A 22,016-nucleotide genomic window follows, 5' to 3' on the forward strand; every position below is an offset into this window, starting at 1 on the left:
GATCACATCGAACTCTAGCGGAATACCTAAGACATTATATAAACGGGGACCAAACAGATTGGGACGAGTGGGTACCGTATGCGATGTTTGCATATAATACAACACCGCACACAGCAACAGGGTACACACCGTTTGAATTAGTGTACGGGCACCAAGCCACACTGCCGACGGCACTGGCAACGGCACCAAGGAAAACGTACACATACGACGACTACGCGCAAGAACTAAGGGAACGATTGCGCGCATCAAATACAATCGCGAAGGAACATTTAAAAGGAGAAAAAGAAAAATCGAAAACAAACTTCGATAAGAAAACAAGAGAAAGAAAATTTAAATTAGGAGACCAAGTTTTACTACACGATGAAACAGTGAGAAGAGGAAGATCAAAGAAATTAGAAGCACAATGGATAGGGCCATACACAGTAATAGAAAAGTGCGGAGAAGTAAATTACAAAATAAAAGGAGGCAGAAGAAGCATAAGAGTGCATGCAAATAGGCTAAAAGCATTTGTAGAGCATTAACAAAAAAAAAAAAAAAAAAAAAAAAAATTTTGTACTCACCAGAGTGCATAGGATAGACGGCACGGGTTTCGCCGTCCGGACGATCCTCCACAACCACCAACAAATTCGGCACGGGGGTAAGCCGGAAAACCCGTGACCGAATAGGAGGAATGGAATTCAACCTACACTCGAAGCACTGGAGTGCCATATACTCCCGCTGACAGGTGGTACATCGCACCCACCGACGGGAGGACTCAGCAGGATCAAAAACGATATCCACAGACGAACTAGATAAAAGAAAAAACAAATAACAAAAATACAAAAACAACGCCGGTAAAAAAAAAAAAAAAAAAAAAATTAAATTAAAACCGACACTTACGACATTATAAAAATGTATAAAGTATAGGGCACAGTAAGAAAGTTACTGACAGACTGACAGAACGGACAACGAGACTAAGAGACAAATCCGACGCGATATAAAAATGCACATAAAAATTTCGAGAAGTGCAACGCGAAACCGCACGAACACAGCAGAGAAAAGTTATAAAGACTTACCTCGTATCATAATACACAGTCACTCCCACGAAGAACACACACACATAACGGATAACACACACGAAAAGAAATAAAAAATTAAAACCGCGAAAAAAGTCAATCTGAAAGAAAATCATCTTTCAGAACAATAATCACCGTGACGCTGGGCGCAAGCGACAAACCGCCGGAGATAAGCTCACCGTACACGGTAACGCAGTTCGTACATGAACCCGGACTATACTACGAGAACGTGGGACAATTGCAGCTATCAGACGCGTCGTGGAAATTAGTAATAATAACAAAAACGCAGGAATTAAAAGCGCAATACGAAAAACTACAAGAACGGGTAAAAGACGGAGAAAAAGCGTGCGAAACATATAGCGGAGAATTACTTAAGGATAAATGTAAATACTTAGCAGAAACAGTACGATCCCAAAACGAAAAATTAATAACAGCAATAGAATTATTAACGACATACGAAGCACAAAAAACAAAACGAGGATTAGTAGACGTAATAGGTACGATAAGTAAAAAACTATTCGGAACAATGGACGCGGACGACGAAAAAGTAATAAGCGAACAGCTAGAAATACTAACGAGAAGACAACAAACATTACAACATGTAGCAAAGAATCAACTAAAAGTAATAAACAGTTCGATTGGTCACATACAGGAATTAGAGGAAACAATAAAATACCATGAAAAAGTTATAACAAACGCGACGAAGCTATTAAGCAAAAAAGTAGACGGGGTAACGGGACAAGTAGAAATGACGGAACATTTCTACATATTAAGAATGCTAATAACAGATTTACTAACAAACGTGCAAGAAACGATGGAATTCATAGCACAAACGAAATTAGGGATAAAAAACACGCGAATGTTACCGGTTAATAAAATAATAGAAGAATTGAAAGAAGCAACCGCGCACCTCGAAGAAGGGACGTATTTCCCCTTCAGAATAAATACAAAAAATTGGAACGCGATAGAACAATACGCGGAAATAAGCGCATATAGTGACGAGCAGATGATAGTCACGATAATAAGATTCCCGATAGTAGACGACGCAAGATATGAATTAAAAAGAGTAACACCGTTTCCTGTATTGGACAAATCGAACGAAAACATATTTAAAATAATAGAAATAGAAAATGAATACGTAGCAGTAGATAGAGAAAATAATAATTACCTAACATTAAAAAGAGAAGATATCAAGCAATGTGTAAACAACGATAATACATATATATGCGAACAAAGCATCCCGGTATACCATACCAGGGCAAGCGCACCGTGCGAGGTAAGAGCGATTACCGAGCCAGCAAAAAAGCCGGACACGTGCGTAACGCGAGAAGTTGCATCAAGAGCAACAGTATGGATAGCAGTAAGCGAACCACAAGAGTGGATATACTCCACAACAAAGGAGCAAACTATAGAAATTCAATGTAGACATAGACCGAGTAAAAAATTAGAAATAAATAGAACAGGAATAGTAAAATTAAGAACAGCCTGTAAACTCACAACAACAGAAATGACAATAAAAACAAAAAACACGATAGGAGAAAGTAAAATAGAACGACACGTACCGACGTATAATTTAACAAACATAGAAACAGAACAGGGCGAAAAAACCGACCCAATAATAAAGAAAATAGAAGAAATAAGCCGCGACAAGGTAATAAAAAACCCGAACGAATTAAATAAATTAGGGGTAGAATCAAGTAAAATGGACAAACAACTAGACGGAAATGTAATATTAACAAATAGAATAATCATGTATACAACGGGCACAAGCGCCACAATAATAGCTATAATAGCGACCATAGTACTAGCAATAGTAATAGTAAAATTGTACAAAAAGAAAAAGAATAAAGTAACCGAACAAATAATCCTACCCAACGAAATAAAAAGAAGAAAAAAGAAAGAAACGCCGAGTGTAAAAACACCACGACCGACGGTGATACAATTGTAAGTAGAATAAGAAAACATATTGTAAGGAAGAAAAGATTGAGGTGTATAAACACACTCAACCTTTTCTTCCCCTAGGGGAGGGATGTTGTAACCCAAACCCCGTTACAACACGATACATGACGCAGGGCATTTCGGAATAAGTCTCTCGTAATTAAATAACCTCGGAGGATGCAAGATCAGCAACCTCCTTAAGAAATTAAATAATAAAAGAAACACGTGCGAGAACTTATTGCCGAAATCGCTGAGGTTGCATTCGCCGAACTACCGAAGTTCGGCATTGCAACCCGAGGAGGCCAAGGCCCTGCGTCACTATTAAATAACCGCGGCCCGTCACGGACGGGCAGTCGCATTATAGTCCGTACCGTAAACTGAGAGCGGTGATAACGAAAGTTCGGTCGCGTGCCTAGTAATAAGAAACCTCGCGGAGACGAGAACGCGTGACAACGCGAGGACGTGTGCCGAACCGACAAAGGGAGAACATAGGGAGATAAAATAGAAACAGTGTAACTAAATAAAAACCTAATCTTTTATTACAATATATTAATTATTCGCCCTCATCTCTCGCGGATCCCGAAGGACGGACCCCGTGCACCGGCCCCGGTGCAACAGGGAATAAAGTCGTCTTCTTCGTTATATTGATTAATTTCTTTTATTTCCTTCTTCTTTTTACAGACTTACACTTGCACTAAATATTCGATATTAAATATTCCACGCGAGATACTTGTTAGCGACTAACTGTCCGGGCCGCGGCTGCCCCTATATATCTCCTACTGTTGCTATGCCAAAATTCATAGCAATCAGCGGAATCGCGGGTGGCAACCGCGACTGTCCTCGGACTTCGCGTCCCGGCTGGAAATGCTGGGTTACCTTGATCGGCGGTATTCTGCCGATCAAGCTAAACGGTCGCGCGCGTGCGACATTCCGGCGTTATTCCCGAGCCTCTGTTGCTAAGGGCTCGGGATATAACAACCCGTTTACAGATTTAGATTTCCCTACCTCAATATCCCGTCAACCTACCGTTGTTCCTCATCCCGAAGAGAACTCCTTTACCTACGTTCCCAATAATAATCCACCGCATTCCCGTTTTTGTAAATTATTCTCGAGTTTCTTTTAAGCCGAGAATTATCAATATCCTCCTAACCGAAAACCCTCAGGATGTTGCAATTGCGAATCTCAATTTCCACGCTGTGTCCTTCATATGTGTGGTTATCAAAGCGGAAGGAATTCCGAATTTCGTACACCGTTTCTTTGCTCGTCATGCTCATTTTCATACAAACAGCCTGAAAGAAATTGTATTTAGACAGGCTCTCACCATATTCATTATAACAACCAAGCAGAGATAAGCAATTGTCCCTTCGGGTCAACCTATCCTCCATCCTTTTTTCTTAGAACTTCTCATTTTCCTCATTTACCCCCGCCCTGCCGACACTCTCACGCACACTGCCATTCACACATTCATCAAGAAAACCATATATAAAGTCACTCATACCGAAAAATTGTACACTCGCAAACATACACAAACATCTACTATAATATTTTTATTTAAAGCAAGAGACAAATATAATTGTAAATCATATTCATCTATTAAAACAATAGTCTACCGTGAAAGTGTAAAACTTTTTCAATTTAAATAAAATCATTTATCATTCATTCATAAACTGGCTCTGGTTTTTATTTGCTCAAGACTTGCGCGGCCTTATCCCAATAAACAAGATTAAATTCTTTTTTTAAAAAAAGGCTATAGGCCGCACGCGTTTCGGAAAAGGCGTCAAAGCGCCTATTAAGGCGTTGACCCAAGATTCGAAACCTTGGCACGAGCGCCTTTGCCGCAACGATACGGACCCTTCTTTTGTATCAGCGGCAATAAAAGTTTTTGCCCTGTTGCATCGGTAATCATCCGATTTTCCTGAATTTTTCCTGACTTCGAGCATCAGACGTAACACAATTTAAGTTTATAATTATTGCCTTAACACTAGAACTCTCAGTAAAATTTTCAAAGAAATTTCGGAAAGGATGGAAGTGAATTTAGACTTTAGAAGGAATTTTGCTTAAAATCAGCATACAGCACAATTTTCTAAGAGAGGAAGTGTGCAAGAGGGAAATAGAATCTCGATTTTCGGTCGAGGAAATTTTCTTAAAGGAAGGAAGCAAAATCGGAACGCTTTCTAAAAAAGGAAGGGAGGAAACGCGAGCAAAAGAAATTGTTGGCTCTGCGGGAAAGCGGGGCATTACTGTAATGAGTGCCCGGTTAATAACGGAAACGTAATCTAGTCAATCTTTGCGGGGGAAAATCGGCTGAGACGACCCAAACCCCGGATTGCTTACAACTAAGGGGAATAGCAAATTTTCCGCGTAATTTTTATTTCGTCGAGAAAATAGATGGTAGGAAATGTAATTTTAGAATGAATATGGGCTTCGATGTTTCTGTTGTTAGTTTAGAGTTTCTCAGAAAAAAAATTTCGAATTTAGATTTTTTAGACGATGATTTTAAATTAAAATATCCCACCGGAAAGAATATCTCCGTAAAAGAGAAGGTTAATATTGTATTTGTCAAGGAGAAGCAGGTATAGATGTGATCTATGAGACTCGCAAACAACGACTGACTTTTATTCGCTTGCTTTGCAATGATTAACTACTGCTATTAACCATGCTACACATATACTATATCTAACTACTGCTATTAACCACATATTACAGGTTCTACATATACTACAGTTAACGTCCTTGTGGAGTTAGGGAAAGGACCCTGCACATATCTTATGGAAAATGGCTCTTGGTTAAATTCGCTCAAATTTTGCTATCTTCTCCCAATTTTTTTGTGGAGCGAAGTTTACAAAACCGAGAAAATTACATAAAGCCTTATCTTTGCGCTTGTTTGATCAACAAACTTAGAAAACCCATCCACACAATCCGCTTCGGCGATGGAGTATCTAAAGAGTAAACTCGCTAGCATGCCTCTTGCATCTACTAACACTCCAGTGGATCCTAAGGATCAGACAATTTCACGTGATTCACCATCCCTCTCTGACAATAAAGGCACACCAGAACATAGCTTTCAAGATCCGATCACATCTATCGCGAGACTGAATGCAATCTTCTCTGCTAGGTTGGTCTTTGTTGAGAAATAACTTTATATTAAAATAATCTCATTTTAATCGTGTGTGCTATACTGTAATTTAATATTGTAACACGGTAAATTCGGAGTCGGAAAGCTCGTCGGAATCCGGGGTACGAGTGAAAGGAACCGAGACGTGGTCAACGTAAAAATAAGTGATTTATTATGCTTGATTGAGAACAAAAGAAATAACGTAAAGAAAAAAATAATACAATAGCATAAAAGGAACTAAAAGTAAATGAAACATAACTTGTAACAACATCCGCCGGGAGCTGGATTGACGCGGGAAACAGTTCGGGCCGCTTAGGCCGTATTACACGTATCAATTCCGCGGTCACGGGATGGCCGTCCGGGCCGTATCGGTCGTACAATTTCCGCGGTCGCGAGTCGGCGGCGCAGGCTACAGAGTGGGCCGTCCAGGCCGTACCGTTCGTACAGTCTCCGCGGTCGGGAGTCGGCGTCGCAGCAGCGTAATTTGCCTGCGAAGCTGAATGCTAGGGCGGGGTCGGCGAGAGAGAGAGATCCGGGAGCGCCCGGTCAAGGAAGGCTCGGGAGCGCCCGAGTCTCGGAAGCGCGGCGTTGGAGGCCGGGAGAGCCCGGTCAAGGAAGGCTCGGGAGCGCCCGAGTCTGGGAGGTAGTGGTGCCGGAGGCCGAGAGCGCCCGGTCAAGGAAGGCTCGGGAGCGCCCGAGTCTTGGAAGCAGTGGTGTCGGAGGCCGGGAGCGCCCGGTCAAGGAAGGCTCGGGAGCGCCCGAGTCTTGGAAGCAGTGGTGTCGGAGGCCGGGAGAGCCCGGTCAAGGAAGGCTCGGGAGCTCCCGAGTCTCGAAAGCAGCGGTTATTTCTAGGGTCGGGTGAGCCCGGTCGAAGAAGGCTTAGGACCGCCCAAGACCTGGAGGGTCGTTTGCTGGAGTGCTCTCCAGCGAGGAAAAGGTATCTCTCCTGTATTTGGACCGGCTTATATACCCGTGGGCTCGAGAGTGGGGGTAACCCTCTCTCGAGCGGTCTGTGGCGGTGCGCGGTGCGGACGGCCGGTCGGCCCGTGTTACCAGCCGCGATGGTCCGCGCTACGCGCCGCGGGCGGGTGGTCGGCCCGCGTAGATTTCGCAAATGGACGGGACCGCGCGGACGTCGTGGGCGACTCGGTGGTGGTCGCGGCGCGGGGTCTAAGGTTATTGCCTGTTCGTGGCCTCAGGCCACAATATTAAGCAAATAAAACGTGCTTTATATATGAGAAAAGTAATATGCTCTCTATGGACCAAAGAAAGAGATTCGAATGAATCATATGCACGTGCGTCTAAGAAATTGTATCCTTAAATTAGAAACAAAGAATGATAGAGCCAGCGAACCACTAAATAAACGAGAGCATCGCAGATGCATTTAAAAAGCCATTCAGAGAACGTCGAGCGGTACGGTGAAGAAAAAAAAACTCAAACAGTGTATCTCTTTTGTTAACTTCTTTTATTATATTAAATAGTTAAACTGTTCCTTGTGCTCCGTTTTATTTATCCAACTCTACATGGTAGCAGAGCGTGGTTGGATAAAAAAGGAAGGGAAAGTGAATTGAGTGACCTCAAGAAAACTGAGTGGTAATAAGTGAAAGTGCAGAAAAATGTCATCAACAATGACCGACATTAAATTACCTGTATTCAATGGAGAAGACTACGGGAATTGGAAGAAACGAATCATGGCATTCTTAAAAATGAACAAGTGTGATATAGCTACACAGAGATACCGTACCGCACTGGATAAAGAACCGGAATAGGTCGAGCTAAATTTGAAGGCATTTAATTATATATATAGCTCCATAACAAATAAACAATTGAAATTCATAAGGGAATGCGAGACAGCATATGACATAATACAAAAATTTGATAAATTCTATTTGAAAGAATCTACTGCACTACAAATAGTGTATCAAAATCGATTGAAAAAATTAAAATTGGCTGACTTTACTAACACGGTTAATTTCTTTAATAACTTCGAAAAAGCTGTCAATGATTTAAAATCTGCTGGAGCTCTTGTAACGGAGCAAGAAAAACTAAATTACATGTTGAGAACGCTACCAGAATCTTTAAGTTACATTGGAGATTTAATTGATGTATTAGATCGAGATCAACAAACGGTTGAATATGTGAAAAGAAAAATTGCAATGATAGATATTAAAGGAAGAGAAGAAAATTGAGGAAAAATTAAGTTGAGTGCTTTTGCCACAAATACGGATAAAGGAAAACAATGTTTCCGCTGTGGCAAAGTGGGACATTTAATCAAAAATTGTACTTACAACAAGGAAGGTAGCCAAGAAGAAAATTTTTAATGGACCAGAAACAGAGGTTTTGGACAACAACATTAAAGCGCTTTTTGAAGAGGACGAGGAAGATATTGGCGAGGACAAGGAAGAAATTATCGCGGAGGCCGAATATTTAATTATGCCACCCATGGAAATGAAAACGAAGGAAACCATAGGAAAAATCAAGAGCGTCAATCAACATCGAGGAAAACGTTAGAAGTTCTTCAAAGTGGAGGCTATGCCTGTTTTATGATGAGTATAAATGAAAACATAACCGAGGTTAGGGATAGTACTGAAATAGTATGGATTATAGATTCAGGTTGCACCGGGCATATAATTAACAATGAAAATTATTTTAGAGAAAGCTAGGAAATCAACAACCCCGTGGATGTCATGCTAGGTGACAGTAGATCTTTACATGCATCTAAAGTAGGACAGGTGGATATAAATGTAAAAGTACATGACAGAATTGTACACATTAGATTAACTGATGTTCTTTTTTGTTAAAGATTTAAATGTAAATTTGATAAGTTTCGCACGTATTACAGAAAGAAATAAAATTGCAGCTCAAAAAGATACGTTAAAAATTTATAAATATACTGATGAACTGATTGCTGTAGCATTAAAACAAGATAATCTTTATTATTTACCCAGTATTTCAATCAGTTCTACTTCACAAGTAAATTTAACTCCTAGTTTAAGTAAAATAACTCAAAAAGAACAATGGCATAAAATTCTCGGCCATATAAATTTCAAATATTTGAATATTTTAAGTAAAAATAAATTGCTAAATAAATTTTCCAAAGATTTAGAAAAAGAATATATGAAATGTAGAATATGCATAGAAAATATGTGACACGGTAATTTCGTCGGGGAAAAGCTCGTCGGGATCCGGGGTACGAGTAGAAGAAAAACCGAGACGTGATCAAAATAAGTCAAGTAATTTATTACAAAATAATAGGAAAAAATAAAGTTCAAGAAATATTTACAGATGGCTAGAATAAAGATCTAATGGGATGATTTCTAAAGAGCCGGTTTACACAGAAATGTTTGATTTCTCGCAAACAGTACGCACTATACAGCCTGGGCCGACCAGGCCGCACCGGTGGATCGATTGTCTAACGCAGTGTACAGGCTGGGCCGTTCAGGCCGTGTTGAACGGACAGAGTTCAGCGGTCGCGGGTTGTCGACGCAGTGTACAGGTTGGGGCCGTTCAGGCCGTGTTGAACGGACAGAGTTCCGCGATATTTGGAGCCGGGAGGGCCCGGTCGGGGAGAGGCTCGGGAGCGCCCGAGTATTGGAAACGGTGGTGTCGAGAACCGGCTGAGCCCGGTCGAGAGAAGGCTCGGGAGCGCCCGAGTCTCGGCGGTGGCGATGTCGGTTACGACAGCCGGGTGAGCCCGGTCGAGGAAAGCTTGGGAGCGCCCAAGGCCTGGTGGAATGGTTGCTGGAGTGCTCTTCAGCGAGGAATAAGGTACTTCGCTCGCGCTCGAGGCGGCTTATATACCTAAGGGCTTGGGACCGCGAAAAACCCCCTCCCGAGCGGTCTATAGCGGCGCGCGGCACGGGCGGCTGGTCGACCCGTGTTACTTACTACGGTGGTCCGTGCTACACGCTGCGGGCGGATGATCGGCCCACGTTAGTTTAAAAAATTGACGATTCCGCGCAAACATTATAGGCAATCGGTGGTGGTCGCGGCGCGGGGTCTGGAATTTGAATTTATTGACTTTTGCCACAAAAAATGCACAACCTCCCTTTTGATAATATTCGCACTAGGGCAACAGAAATTTTAGAAATAGTTGATTGCGATGTTAATGGGCCCCATCGAATTCAAGGTTATTGCGGAGAAAAATATTTTGTGAGTTTTGTAGATGACTATAGTAAATTAGCAAAAACATATATTGTTAAATCAAAATCAGAAGTTAATAAATGCTTTGAAGAATATATTGTTACGCCCGGTATACGGAGCAGCATGAAGCTGCCGGCTCGCTTCGAGGTTTCGGTTCCCCGTTGCCAGGGGAACGAGGATTATTATTTATGGTTAAAAAATGACAGTTCTGCCCGTGTCTCGAATCGGTGCAGACGTTGTATCGCTTGCATGCTCTGTTATTAAATCGTTTTTGTTCATTTTTATAAAACGTCTTCCTTTCTTCCGCGGAGCTCAGGCGCCGCGAGTGTGAGTGTGTGAGTGTGAGAGACGCGAACGCGGAGACGTTCGCCGACCCGTTCCCGGCGTAACATTTTGGGGGCTCGTCCGGGATGGCTACGCATACGGCGAAGAGGAGGCGATCCCGTCAGGAGGATCCTGCTTCGTTGGAGGCGACGGCGTTTGAGTCGCTCCGTCAGGAGATGCGTCAGCTGCGGGTCGTACAGGAGCAGAGGGAGGAGAGTCTGCGGGCCGAGATTCGTCTGCGTGATGATGCAATCACAAGGATGCAGAGCCGAATCCTGCAGCTAAGTCCCTCCAATAATTTTTCGCGCGTCTCCGGTGTTCTTCCGGCGGAGGGGGGCGCGAGTTTCGTTCCGGATGTCCCTCCGGTTGAGGGTGACGCGTGTTCTGTGTCCGGGTTAAATTTAAATCTAGACACTTATGACGGTTCCGTTCCGTTGCGGGAGTTCTTTTCTCAGTTCGATTTGATCGCTCGGGCGAAGCAGTGGGGACAAGAGGCGAGAACTGTTGCCCTTGTTTCTTGCCTTCGGGGCAGAGCGCGTTCGGTTCTTTGTACTTTACAGGATTCCGAGGGCATGAGCTACGCGGAGCTTAGAGCAAAGCTCGAGTTGTGTTCCGGAGAACCGCGGTCTTCTCAAAATTACTATTCTCTTTTTACTAATCGGAGACAGAAGGAAGGGGAGGATTTTGCTTCTTTTGCGACGGAATTAGAGCGGTTATCTCAGTTAGCTTATCCTGAATGTCCCTATGAAGTACGGGATAAGATCGCTTGTGCACAGTTTATTTCTGCGTTGTTAGATGGCAGGGTTAGGAGAACGCTGCAACTAGAAGGGATTTCTTCACTTAAAAAGGCGATTGAGAGATCGAAAGTGATTAAAACGATTTTCGGGGAATCTTTCGATAGGAAAGCGCCAGGTTTTCAGGGGCGCGCGAGTTCTTTTAGAAATTTTAATTCCTTTCGTTCGGAAAAGTCCAGGGGGGACGTTAAGGAAAACGAAGGGGGGGGGGCTCGAGGAGAGTGTTGGCTTTGTGGGAAGCCAGGACACTTCCAGAATCAGTGCCCTACCCGTAAGGAAAACTCGGAATAGTCGACCTCTTCGGGGGTCGGCTAAAGAAAAGGGGGCCCCGAGGGAGTTATTTTCTAGGAGAATCGGCTATTCTTCACGTGATTTTTGTTTCGCAGGAAAGATTAGTGGTAGGAAATGTAATTTCAGGGTTGACACGGGCTCTGATATTACCATTTTGAGTTCTAGGTTTTTCGGAAAGGGGAATTCAGGTTTACAATCGCTTAGAGAGGGGCTAAGATTTCGATATCCTACAGGGAAAGATGTTTCTATTAGAGGAGAAGCTAAAGTTTCTATGGAGGTAGGGAAGTTTGCTCTTGAAATGAGCATGTTTGTAGCGGAGATTTCGGATGATTGCCTTCTCGGGGCAGATTTTCTGAGGAAGGTTGGTTTTTCCAAAATCTTTGATGAAGCTTTTAGTTCTTGTCGGAATTCTTTGAGGGTAGCCAGAATCAAACAGACTTCCGGGGTGAATTCTTCTTTTCCTCAGAAGCTTTTTGAAGAAAGCTTAAAAGAATTAAATGATGAGCAGAAGAAAGTGGCTTCTTTATTCTTTAGAGAATTCCAGGGGACATTTTCGGAGGAAATAGTTGCAGGGAATTGCGAATTAGTAAAACATAAGATTGATGTAGCGGACGCTCTTCCGATTAGACAGGTTCCTCGTCGGATTCCTTTTCGAATGAGGGATGAGGTTGACGGAATTATCGAAGATATGAAAAACCGTGGGGTAATTGAGGAGTCGCAAAGTCCTTGGGTTTCTCCAGCAGTTTTAGTCAAAAAGAAAGATGGGACAATTAGATTCTGCGTTGATTATAGAAAAGTTAATGCGGTTACAGTAAAAGATTCTTTTCCTCTTCCGAGGATAGATGATATTCTAGATCGTTTGGCTGGGAATTCCTGGTTTGCTACTCTTGATCTTAAGAGTGGGTATTGGCAAATCAGGATGGATCCAAGAGACAAGGAGAAAACGGCTTTTTCCATAGGAAAAGGACTTTGGCAATTCACTGTCATGCCTTTTGGTCTCACAAATGCTCCGGCAACTTTTGAACGGTTTATGGAAAGGGTTTTGGAAAGGCTTCTTTCTAAGAGTTGTTTTGTATATTTAGATGATGTAATAGTTTTTGGAAGGAGTTTCGAAGGACTTATGGAGAATCTTAATGAAGTGTTTCTTCGTTTAAGAAAATTTAATTTAAAAATTAATCCAGGGAAGTGTGTTCTTTTCAGTAGGAAAGTTAAGTACTTAGGTTATGTGGTTTCTTCAGAAGGGGTAGCTACTGATCAGGAGAAAGTAGCAGCAGTGATAGATTGGCCAGTTCCTCATACGAAGAAGCAATTGAGAAGCTTCTTAGGTTTTTGCTCATATTATCGGAGATTCGTGAAAGGTTTTTCTTCAATAGCAAAGCCACTTCATTATTTGACGGGAAATTTGGTGAAATTTTCTTGGACGGATGATTGTCAAAAGGCTTTTGAATCCTTGAAGCGGGCCTTAACTTCTTCTCCAGTGTTAGCGTTCCCGAAGGAGGAAGGTCAGTTTATTTTAGATACTGACGCTTCTGGAATAGGAATCGGGGCTGTTCTTTCACAGAAGCAAGGGGACGAGGAAAAAGTTATAGCGTATTTCAGTCAGGTTTTATCAAAGTCTGAAAGGAATTATTGTGTTACTCGACGCAAGCTTTTAGCCATCGTTGATGCAGTCAAATCTTTTCGTCATTTTCTTTTAGGAGGGAAATTTTTAATTCGTACGGATCATATTTCTTTAAGGTGGCTCTTGTCTTTTAAGAAACTCGAGGGTCAGTTAGCTCGCTGGGTAGAAAGGTTACAACAATTTCAGTTCAAAATTGCTTACAGGAAGGGGACTTCTCACGGGAATGCCGATGGTTTATCGAGACGGCTTTGTGAAGCGGAAAACTGTCGGTATTGTTTTAAGGTTGAGCAAAAAAGTCTTTCCGAGGGAGGTGAGACTGTGTCTCGAGCAGTTTTCTAAGTAGAAGAATTAGATCTTTGGAAAAAGGATCAGCGGGAAGATCCGAGTCTAAATGTTTTAATACAGGCGAAGGAGTCTGGGGAACGTCTTTCCCGTTCGGGATTTTTTTCTTTAAATACAACGGGAAGAGTTCTTAATTCATATTGGGATTCTCTTGTTTTAGAGAACGGAGTTCTTTATAAGAAGTGGATAGCTTCGAATTTGAGGAAGGTGCTGTTTCAGTTAGTGGTTCCTCGTAAACGGATTAAAGAGGTTCTGGCTGATGCCCATGATTCTCCTTCGGTTGGGCACTTTGGGATAAATAAGACTCTAGATAGAATTCGGAAGCGTTTTTATTGGGTTTCTTGTAAAACAAGATGTAACAAGATGTAGAAGATTGGTGTCGTTCGTGTTCGGTTTGTTGTTCAAAGAAGGGACCTTCCGACATAGGAAAATCTCCTTTGCAAATTTACAATGTTGGATCTCCGTTTCAGAGATTACAGATGGACGTTCTTGGTCCTTTTCCTATATCTTCTTCTGGAAATAGGTTTCTTTTGGTAATTGTTGATTGTTTTTCTAAATGGGTGGAAGCATTTCCGGTGAGGAATATTAGAGCAAGAACGGTAGCTGAGGTTTTTGTTAGAGAAATTATTTCGAGATTTAGAGTTCCTGAGGAAATACATACGGATCAGGGACGAAATTTTGAGTCCGGTCTTTTGAAAGAGTTGTTGAATCTTTTGGGGATTAGGAAAACTAGGACTACTGCTTTACATCCACAATCGGATGGGCAGGTGGAGCGACAGCATCGTACAGTTTTGGAATATCTTTCAAAATTTGTTTCAGAAAATTAAAAAGATTGGGATCGTTGGATTTCAATGTTTTTGTTAGCTTATAGGTCTTCGAAGCATGAGGTTACTGAGGTTTCTCCGGCGGAGCTTTGTTTTGGCAGGGATTTAAGGTTACCGTTAAATTTGACGCGGGGAATGCCTCCTCAATCTTATCAGTTTTCAGCTTCTTGAGGAGAGTTTGTTAGGGGTTTAAGACAAAGGCTTGATGAAATCCATTCTCAAGTCAGGAGAAAAATGGCGGTTAAGTCCTCTCGTGTAAAGGCATTTTATGACAAAAATGTTAGGGATATTTTATTCCGAGAGGGACAGAAGGTTTGGTTTTTTAATCCTTGTAGAGTTAGAGGTAAGGCTCCTAAATTACAAAGTAATTGGGAAGGACCTTACTTGATTTTGAAGAAGTTAGGGGAGGTGGTATTCTGTATTCAGAAGTCGCCTAAGCATAGGAAGAAAGTCGTTCATGCGGATAGGTTGGCTCCGTATTTTGAAAGGAAAAATTAAATGGATTTTGGGGACCGTGTTTGTTTCTTTTGGGGGAAAATTGATTTTTAGATACTGCTTTTCTTCTTTTTCTCTTTTGAGGAGGAGTTTAACTAGACGGGGAGGAAGGAGAATTTTCTTCAGGAGAGACGTGTTCCGCCCCATTTCGAGATGAAGGAAGACTTTCCGTTTAAGAAGACTGTTCTTCCCATGTTTTTGATCTGTGGTTTTCCATGGGACGAAGAGCTAATGCCGGAACAGAAACTTGGGGAGACCTTGAGTCGGAGGGTCCACAGAAAGTTATGCCCCCCCCCCCTTGTTTGAAGATTTTGATTTCGAGAAGAGGAGCAGCGGGAGCGAGCTGAGAGGCAAGGACGGAAGCATCTTCGCGCTGAGGGAGAATCTTCGCGTCGTTTCGTGGTGTTCGAGAACTTGGACAGGAGTCCAAGATCGAACAGGAAGCCACGGAAGCCCCCCCTGATTGTCGGGGCGACAATCTGGAGGGGGGGGGCAGTGTTACGCCCGGTATACGGAGCAGCATGAAGCTGCCGGCTCGCTCCGAGGTTTCGGTTCCCCGTTGCCAGGGGAACGAGGATTATTATTTATGGTTAAAAAATGACAGTTCGGCCCGTGTCTCGAATCGGTGCAGACGTTGTATCGCTTGCATGCTCTGTTATTAAATCGTTTTTGTTTATTTTTATAAAACGTCTTCCTTTCTTCCGCGGAGCTCAGGCGCCGCGAGTGTGAGTGTGTGAGTGTGAGAGACGCGAACGCGGAGACGTTCGCCGACCCGTTCCCGGCGTAACAATATTAATGTGATGGAAAATAAGACTGGAAAAAAGATTAAAACTCTCAGGTGTGATAACGGAAAGGAATACTTAAATCAGGAAATTTATAAATTATGTAGATTAAAAGGAATTATGATGAGCCTTTGCCCATCATATACGCATGAATTGAATGGAAGAGCCGAAAGATTCAATCGAACAATAATGGACATGAGTCGTTGTTTATTAGTCGAAGCTGAACTAAATACGAAATATTGGCCGAAAGCTATCTGTACCGCAACATATTTAAAGAATAAAACGTTAGCAAATACAATTAAATGCAAAACACCATTTGAAATATTTTTTGGAAAAAAACCGAGTGCAAAATATTTAAGACCCTTTGGAAGCAAAGTATTCGTTAAAATACCGGAACAAAAACGTGCGTCAAAATGAGATAGACAAGCAGATCCCGGAATTTTAATAGGATACGCTGATATTGGATATAGAGTATTATTCAATAACAAAGTCATTGTTACGCGTCATGTAGACATTATAGATGAGGATGTAAAGTGTATCAATTTAAAAGAATAAGTTGTAACGGTGCATCCGAAAATTGTACCGTTTTGGTCATAACAGCAACCGGACGCCGAGCAGAACACCGCCGGCGGGGACCCGGGGCGCGGTGCGCCCCAAACATTTATATTTTTCATAAGCGATAACGGACGATAGCAAGCGGGGTGTCGTTTTGCGGTTAAGTCCATGTACGGGCTTAGCCGAGGTACTCCGAGCGCCGCCGAACGCGCTGACGACGCCGAAGACCGCCGTTTCCCGACCGCGCCGCAACTAGATCTTTGACGCCACGGCAGAATCGTCCGTATCCCCGTTGAGCCTCGGAACTCTGGCGCCATCGCTTTATATCTTTAGTATAAAATGGCGATGCCGGAGCTCAGCAGGACCGTCCTCGATCCGCTCGCTTGCGAGCAGCATCTCCAGGAACCTAGAGCCGATCCGGGGGTAGAGAGATCTCTGTCTCCACCAGGTGATCCTAGGGCTCATTCCTTACTTAGCATTTAGAACTTCCGACGCATCGGCACGGTCAGCTCAAGGGGTAGAGTGAACTCTGCCTCTTCCGAGTCATCTCGGACCTCGGCCACCGGTCGTTAGTCGAGAATACTAACTGCCTTCCTATCGCACCGTCGCCGCCCACGGGGTAGAGTGATCTCTGTCTCGACCGAGTGATCTCGGTTACGCGACACCAAGCCGGTGCTTCTAATCCCGTCATCGCGGCCCACAACCGTAACGCGAACGTACGATTATTTTCGGCGAATCTTCTGTCGCGACCGCCAATACCTGTCTCGCGCCGATATCCCGCGATTCCGAATTTACCGCGATCGGACGTGCCGCCAAACAGCACGTGCCCGTATGATCCGTCAAGCATCGCAGACACGCCGTCATCGCGTGCCTAGATCGCGAGCATTGTTATCGCGAACCGCTCGCACCGCATACTCGTGTTGTATATAGGGTGAATTTTAATGGCTGTACCAGTACGAACTTTTACCGTACGAGCTAATTACCGACTAGAACTTTAATTACCGATCTCAATAGATCGCGGCGCTATAGAAATCGATCGCGCGTATAAGCAAGTTGTCGAACATTCGGCTGCCGCGTGCGGCCTCGCGTGAAAAGCGTTGACGAGCCGACGCGTGCTCGCTATTTTGGTCGCAAACAGCTGATCGCGACGCGCGGTCAGGCCCCTAGCGCGTGACACGGTGTGTCGGGCGTCACGGCGTATTATGATCCAACGGCGTGTTGCGCTGGATCGCTATCGCGCGATCGTTTTTCAGCCAATACCCGGGCTTAGCGATCGTTTTTGCCTTTTTTGGGCATTTCCGCGAATTCGCGAACGGTTTCTGGGAAGGAATGCCCGGGAACTCCAGTCGCGGAAAAGTCGGTGGAATAAGCGCGTCGGAACTGCGAGAGCTCCGAATTAAAACAAAGCGATCGAACATTGCGGCACCGTGCGAGTGCATAGCGAGACAGCGAAACGTTTAAACGCAGTTTTAGCCGTGCTGGCGAAATTGCAACCTTGTAAAAATTGTAAATAAAGTGTGGTTTTTTTTGTGTGTGTAAATTTGTCGGAATTATTAAATTCGCGCACCGTGCTCTCAAAACATTTTGGTCCTTCGAGCCGGATACTAGCCGTGGGCGATTTAAGTGCCATGGCGACGAAGGAAGACGGAAGTGCCACCCAGACGCCGGGGAAGCGGGCGGTCGTAGTGAGCCCGGAGTTGGAGGCTCTGCTGCGCGGGCAGCAAGAACTCCACGGCCGAATTGCGCGAGCCGTGGAAAACTTGAAGAAGATGGGAGCGAGCAAAATTACCGCGGGGGCTATCGACAGTAAGTTGAAGCTCCTCGATAATTACTGGGCGAAATTTGAGAGCGCTCATGAGGCCCTGAGAAATGACCACTGGCCGAGCATGATCGAATGCGATTACACTCGCAACGATTTTTTCGGGTTGGTCGAGGAGGCCTACGTGGATCAACGCGCCGCCCTGTTGGAGGCGCGTGAGGAAATCAGGCGGGATAACGAAAGGAGCGAGATGTCCTCGGTGGTACAGGGGTCCCAGAGCAAAAGGAAGCTGCCCCAACTGCAACTGCCGTCGTTCGCGGGCCGATTCGAGGACTGGCCTAATTTCAAGGACAGATTTGAGTCCGTCATCGCGCAGGATGCCTCACTGTCAAATGTTGACAAGCTTCATTACCTGCGGAGCTGCTTAAAGGGAGACGCTGAGCAACTCGTAAAAAACATCGCAACCACCGGAGAAAATTACAGCCGCGTCTGGAAATTGCTCTCCGACAACTACGCGAACAAACGGCTCCTGCTACGCTCTGTCCTCGCAAATTTTTTGGCGTTGCCGAAATTGAAGAACGAGTCGGCGGCAGATCTTCGGCGGCTGTACCACGGCATGCTGCAGACCGTGGGTTCACTGGAGGGCATCGGGCGACCCATCGCGGAGTGCGATTTATTTCTGCATATCGTGGTCGAGGCGCTCGACGTCAAATCGCGACGGGAATGGGAGACGGCGGAGGGCAACTCTGTGGAGCCGTCTTCTTACGAGAGACTAAAAGAATTTCTGGAGCGGCGATTGCGGGCCCTTGACGCGTTGCAGGTCAGCGGAGTGGAGCGCGGCAGTGCGGCGGGGAAGACAGGAGCGGGCGCGCGGGCCGCGCGTTCACTTCTCGTGTGCGACAAACCGCGCCCTTCGCACTGCTCCTTGTGTCAGGGCGCTCATTATGTTCTCTCGTGCAAGGAATTCCAGAAGAGAACGCCGCGAGAACGACGCGAATTGGCGCGAAAAAATGATTTGTGCACGAACTGCTTCGGGAAGCATCGACTGGACGCGTGTCCATCGACGAAGACGTGCGTGACGTGTCACCGGCGGCACCATAGCTCGATCCACGAGGTGTTTGCGGCGGAGGAGGCGAGAGGGAGTGAAGGAGCAAACGCCTTGCACCTTCAAGAGGAGCGTACGGAGAGACCCGTGGTGCTGCTAGCCACCGCTAGAATCATTGCCATGGACGTTCATGGCTCGCCGGTTGTGACGCGTGCCTTAATCGACCCGGGGTCAGAGATCTCGCTGATTTCTGAGTCTCTCGCGCAGCGGTTGAGACTGCCGCGGACGGCGGCTTCTACGGTCGTGTACGGAGTGGGCGGTCGAAGGTCGGGGGCCGCGCGCGGTCGGATTTCGGTGAGCATTGCCCCTCACTTCTCGCCCTCGGAACCGTTCCGGATTTCCGCGTTGATCTTGCCGCGAGTGTCGGGATCCGGCGGCGGTCTCGCGCGAGTCGCGGAGAATTGGCCTCACGTGCGCGGGCTGAGGCTGGCCGATCCAGACTTTCATGTGTGTCAGACGGTGGAGGTGCTACTGGGAGCGGAGGTCTACGCGAACATTGTGCGTGAGGGCCTACGGAGAGGAGGGCCGGACGTTCCAGTGGCAGTGAATACCACGCTAGGATGGATTCTGGCGGGGGCGGTGCGCGACTCGTCGAGCGGTTTCGGGGGCTCGGTGTTTACGTGCACGACGGACGACGACCTCGGATCGCTGGTCGCCCGATTCTGGCAGCAGGAGGAACCCGCGCGCGGTCCTCCCCCGATGTCGGCGGAAGAAAAGGAGTGCGAAGCGCATTTCGTGCGGACGCACTCGCGAACGGCCTCTGGACGGTACGTGGTGCGCCTTCCGGTACGTGAGCCGTTGCCGAATCTTGAGGATTCCGAGCGCGTAGCGCGACGAACACTCGCCGGAGTGGAGCGTCGCCTCGCCGGGAGTGAACGACTGTACGAGCTGTACTCAGACTTTATGAAGGAGTTTCTGACGCTGGGCCACATGGCGCCCGTGCCGAGTGCCGCCGGACAAAGCGGAGGAAGGGTGTGCTACCTGCCTCACCATGGAGTGATGAAGGGGGAAGGTCCAGCGGCTAAAATCCGAGTCGTCTTCAACGGCTCGGCTCGGATTTCCAATGGAGTAACACTGAATGAGTTGCTTCGATGTGGGCCGAATTTGCTACCGGCCCTCGCGGACATCCTGACGCGATGGAGACGGCATAAGTTTGCCGCAACTACGGACGTGGCTAAGATGTATCGGCAGGTGCTGATCCACGAGGATGACCACGATCTGCAGCGCGTGCTATGGAGGGGGAGCCCGGGTGAGCCGGTGCAGACGTTCCGACTCAGAACCGTTACTTACGGACTTGCCTGTGCCCCGTTCCTGGCCGTCCGGGCAATGAGGCAGTTGGCCATCGACGAAGGAGCACGTTTCCCGCAGGGCGCGGACGCTTTGTGTCGGGAGACGTATGTCGACGACGTCCTGACCGGGGCGGATAGCTTGGTTGCGGCGCGAGAGAAACTGCGTGAGCTCTCCGCGATTTGCGAGGCGGGCGGCTTCCCGCTTAGGAAATGGGCGGCGAGCGACGGGAGACTCCTGGAGACCATCCCGAGGGAGCATCGCCTGGATGGAGCTGTGGAGTGGAGCCCGGAGGATACGCTGTCGGCGCTGGGACTGCGCTGGCATCCGCTACGCGATGCCTTCCGATTTCGAGTGCCGAGTTCGGACACTCGACCTCCCACGAAGCGGCGGGTTCTCTCGGAATCCGCGCGGCTGTACGATCCGCTGGGATGGCTTGCTCCGGTGACTGTGAGTGCCAAGCTCATGATCCAGACTCTGTGGCTTCGAGGAGTGGCGTGGGATGACGCCTTGGATGCGGGGGATGCCGCCGCTTGGATGGCGTTTCGAGCTGAATTGCCGCTCTTGGAGGCGGTGGAGCTGCCTCGGTGGCTGCGAACGTCGGCCTCGCGTCCCTCGGTCCGGCTGCACGGATTCTCGGATGCGTCCGAGAGGGCTTATGCTGCGGTGGTCTACCTGCAGGTGGACGAGGAGGAGGAGAGTTCGGGCGGCCGAGTCACCCTGCTTGGTGCCAAGACTCGGGTGGCGCCGCTGCGCAGGGTGTCTCTCCCTCGCCTGGAGTTATGCGGGGCGGCCTTGCTGGTGGAGGTGGTGGAGCATTTCAGGGCTCTTCTTGACCTTCCGACGAGCGCCGTGCACCTCTGGACTGACTCGACGGTGGCCTTGGCGTGGATACGGGGACACCCCGCGAAATGGACCACTTATGTGGCGAACCGAGTCGCCGAAATTCAGCGCACTTTTCCTGGCGATCATTGGCGGCATCTTCGTGGTGTCGACAACCCGGCTGATTGCGCTTCTCGCGGAGTGCGGCCTCGAGAACTGGTGGAGCATCCGTTGTGGTGGACGGGCCCCCCTTGGTTGCGGGCTGGAGCACCCCGGGCGAGGGAAGCAGACGACAATGACGGGAATGGAGCTGGAGGAGGCGGCAAGAGAGCGGCGTGCGGGGACGGCGTTGACGGCGGCAGTAGTGGAGGAGAGCGAGATTCTCCTTCGTTTTTCGAGGCTCAACGATTTGCTTCGATTCACCGCTCGCTGTCTGCGTTGGCGACGCAGAGCGAGCGGTGGCATTGTGGTTCCAGGAACTCTGACGGCCGGGGAACTCGAGGAGGCTGAGACCCTGTGGACGCGAGCGGTTCAGGGCCTGTGGTTTGCGGAGGAGGTGGAGGACATCCGGACTGGCACTCCGTTGCCGCGGCGCAGTGACCTGCTTCGGCTGACGCCGTTCCTGGACGAGAAGGGCGTGCTGAGGGTCGGCGGGAGAGTGAGGCACGCGCTGGTGCCTCTGGACCAGCGGCACCCTGTCATCTTACCGCGGGACTCCGGCTGGACGAGACTCCTGGTGGATGCTTGCCACCGGCGCGTGTTGC

General features: G+C 46.8%; 1 protein-coding gene across 1 annotated transcript; it reads left to right on the top strand.

The window, feature by feature from the left end:
- The first annotated feature begins 17,907 nt into the window (after positions 1 to 17,907).
- On the top strand, positions 17,908 to 21,762 carry LOC139110241 (uncharacterized). Its single transcript, XM_070669872.1, has one exon. The coding sequence runs from the start codon at positions 17,908 to 17,910 to the stop codon at positions 21,760 to 21,762; it is 3,855 nt and encodes a 1,284-aa protein (XP_070525973.1).
- Positions 21,763 to 22,016: the final 254 nt, after the last annotated feature.

This window comes from Cardiocondyla obscurior, linkage group LG19 (genome assembly GCF_019399895.1).
Source record: "Cardiocondyla obscurior isolate alpha-2009 linkage group LG19, Cobs3.1, whole genome shotgun sequence".
In the NCBI taxonomy this organism is placed as follows: domain Eukaryota; kingdom Metazoa; phylum Arthropoda; class Insecta; order Hymenoptera; family Formicidae; genus Cardiocondyla; species Cardiocondyla obscurior.

Coding starts and splice junctions, on each gene's coding strand:
- LOC139110241 (XM_070669872.1), top strand. CDS start 17,908: ATGGCGACGAAGGAAGACGGAAGTGCCACCCAGACGCCGGGGAAGCGG.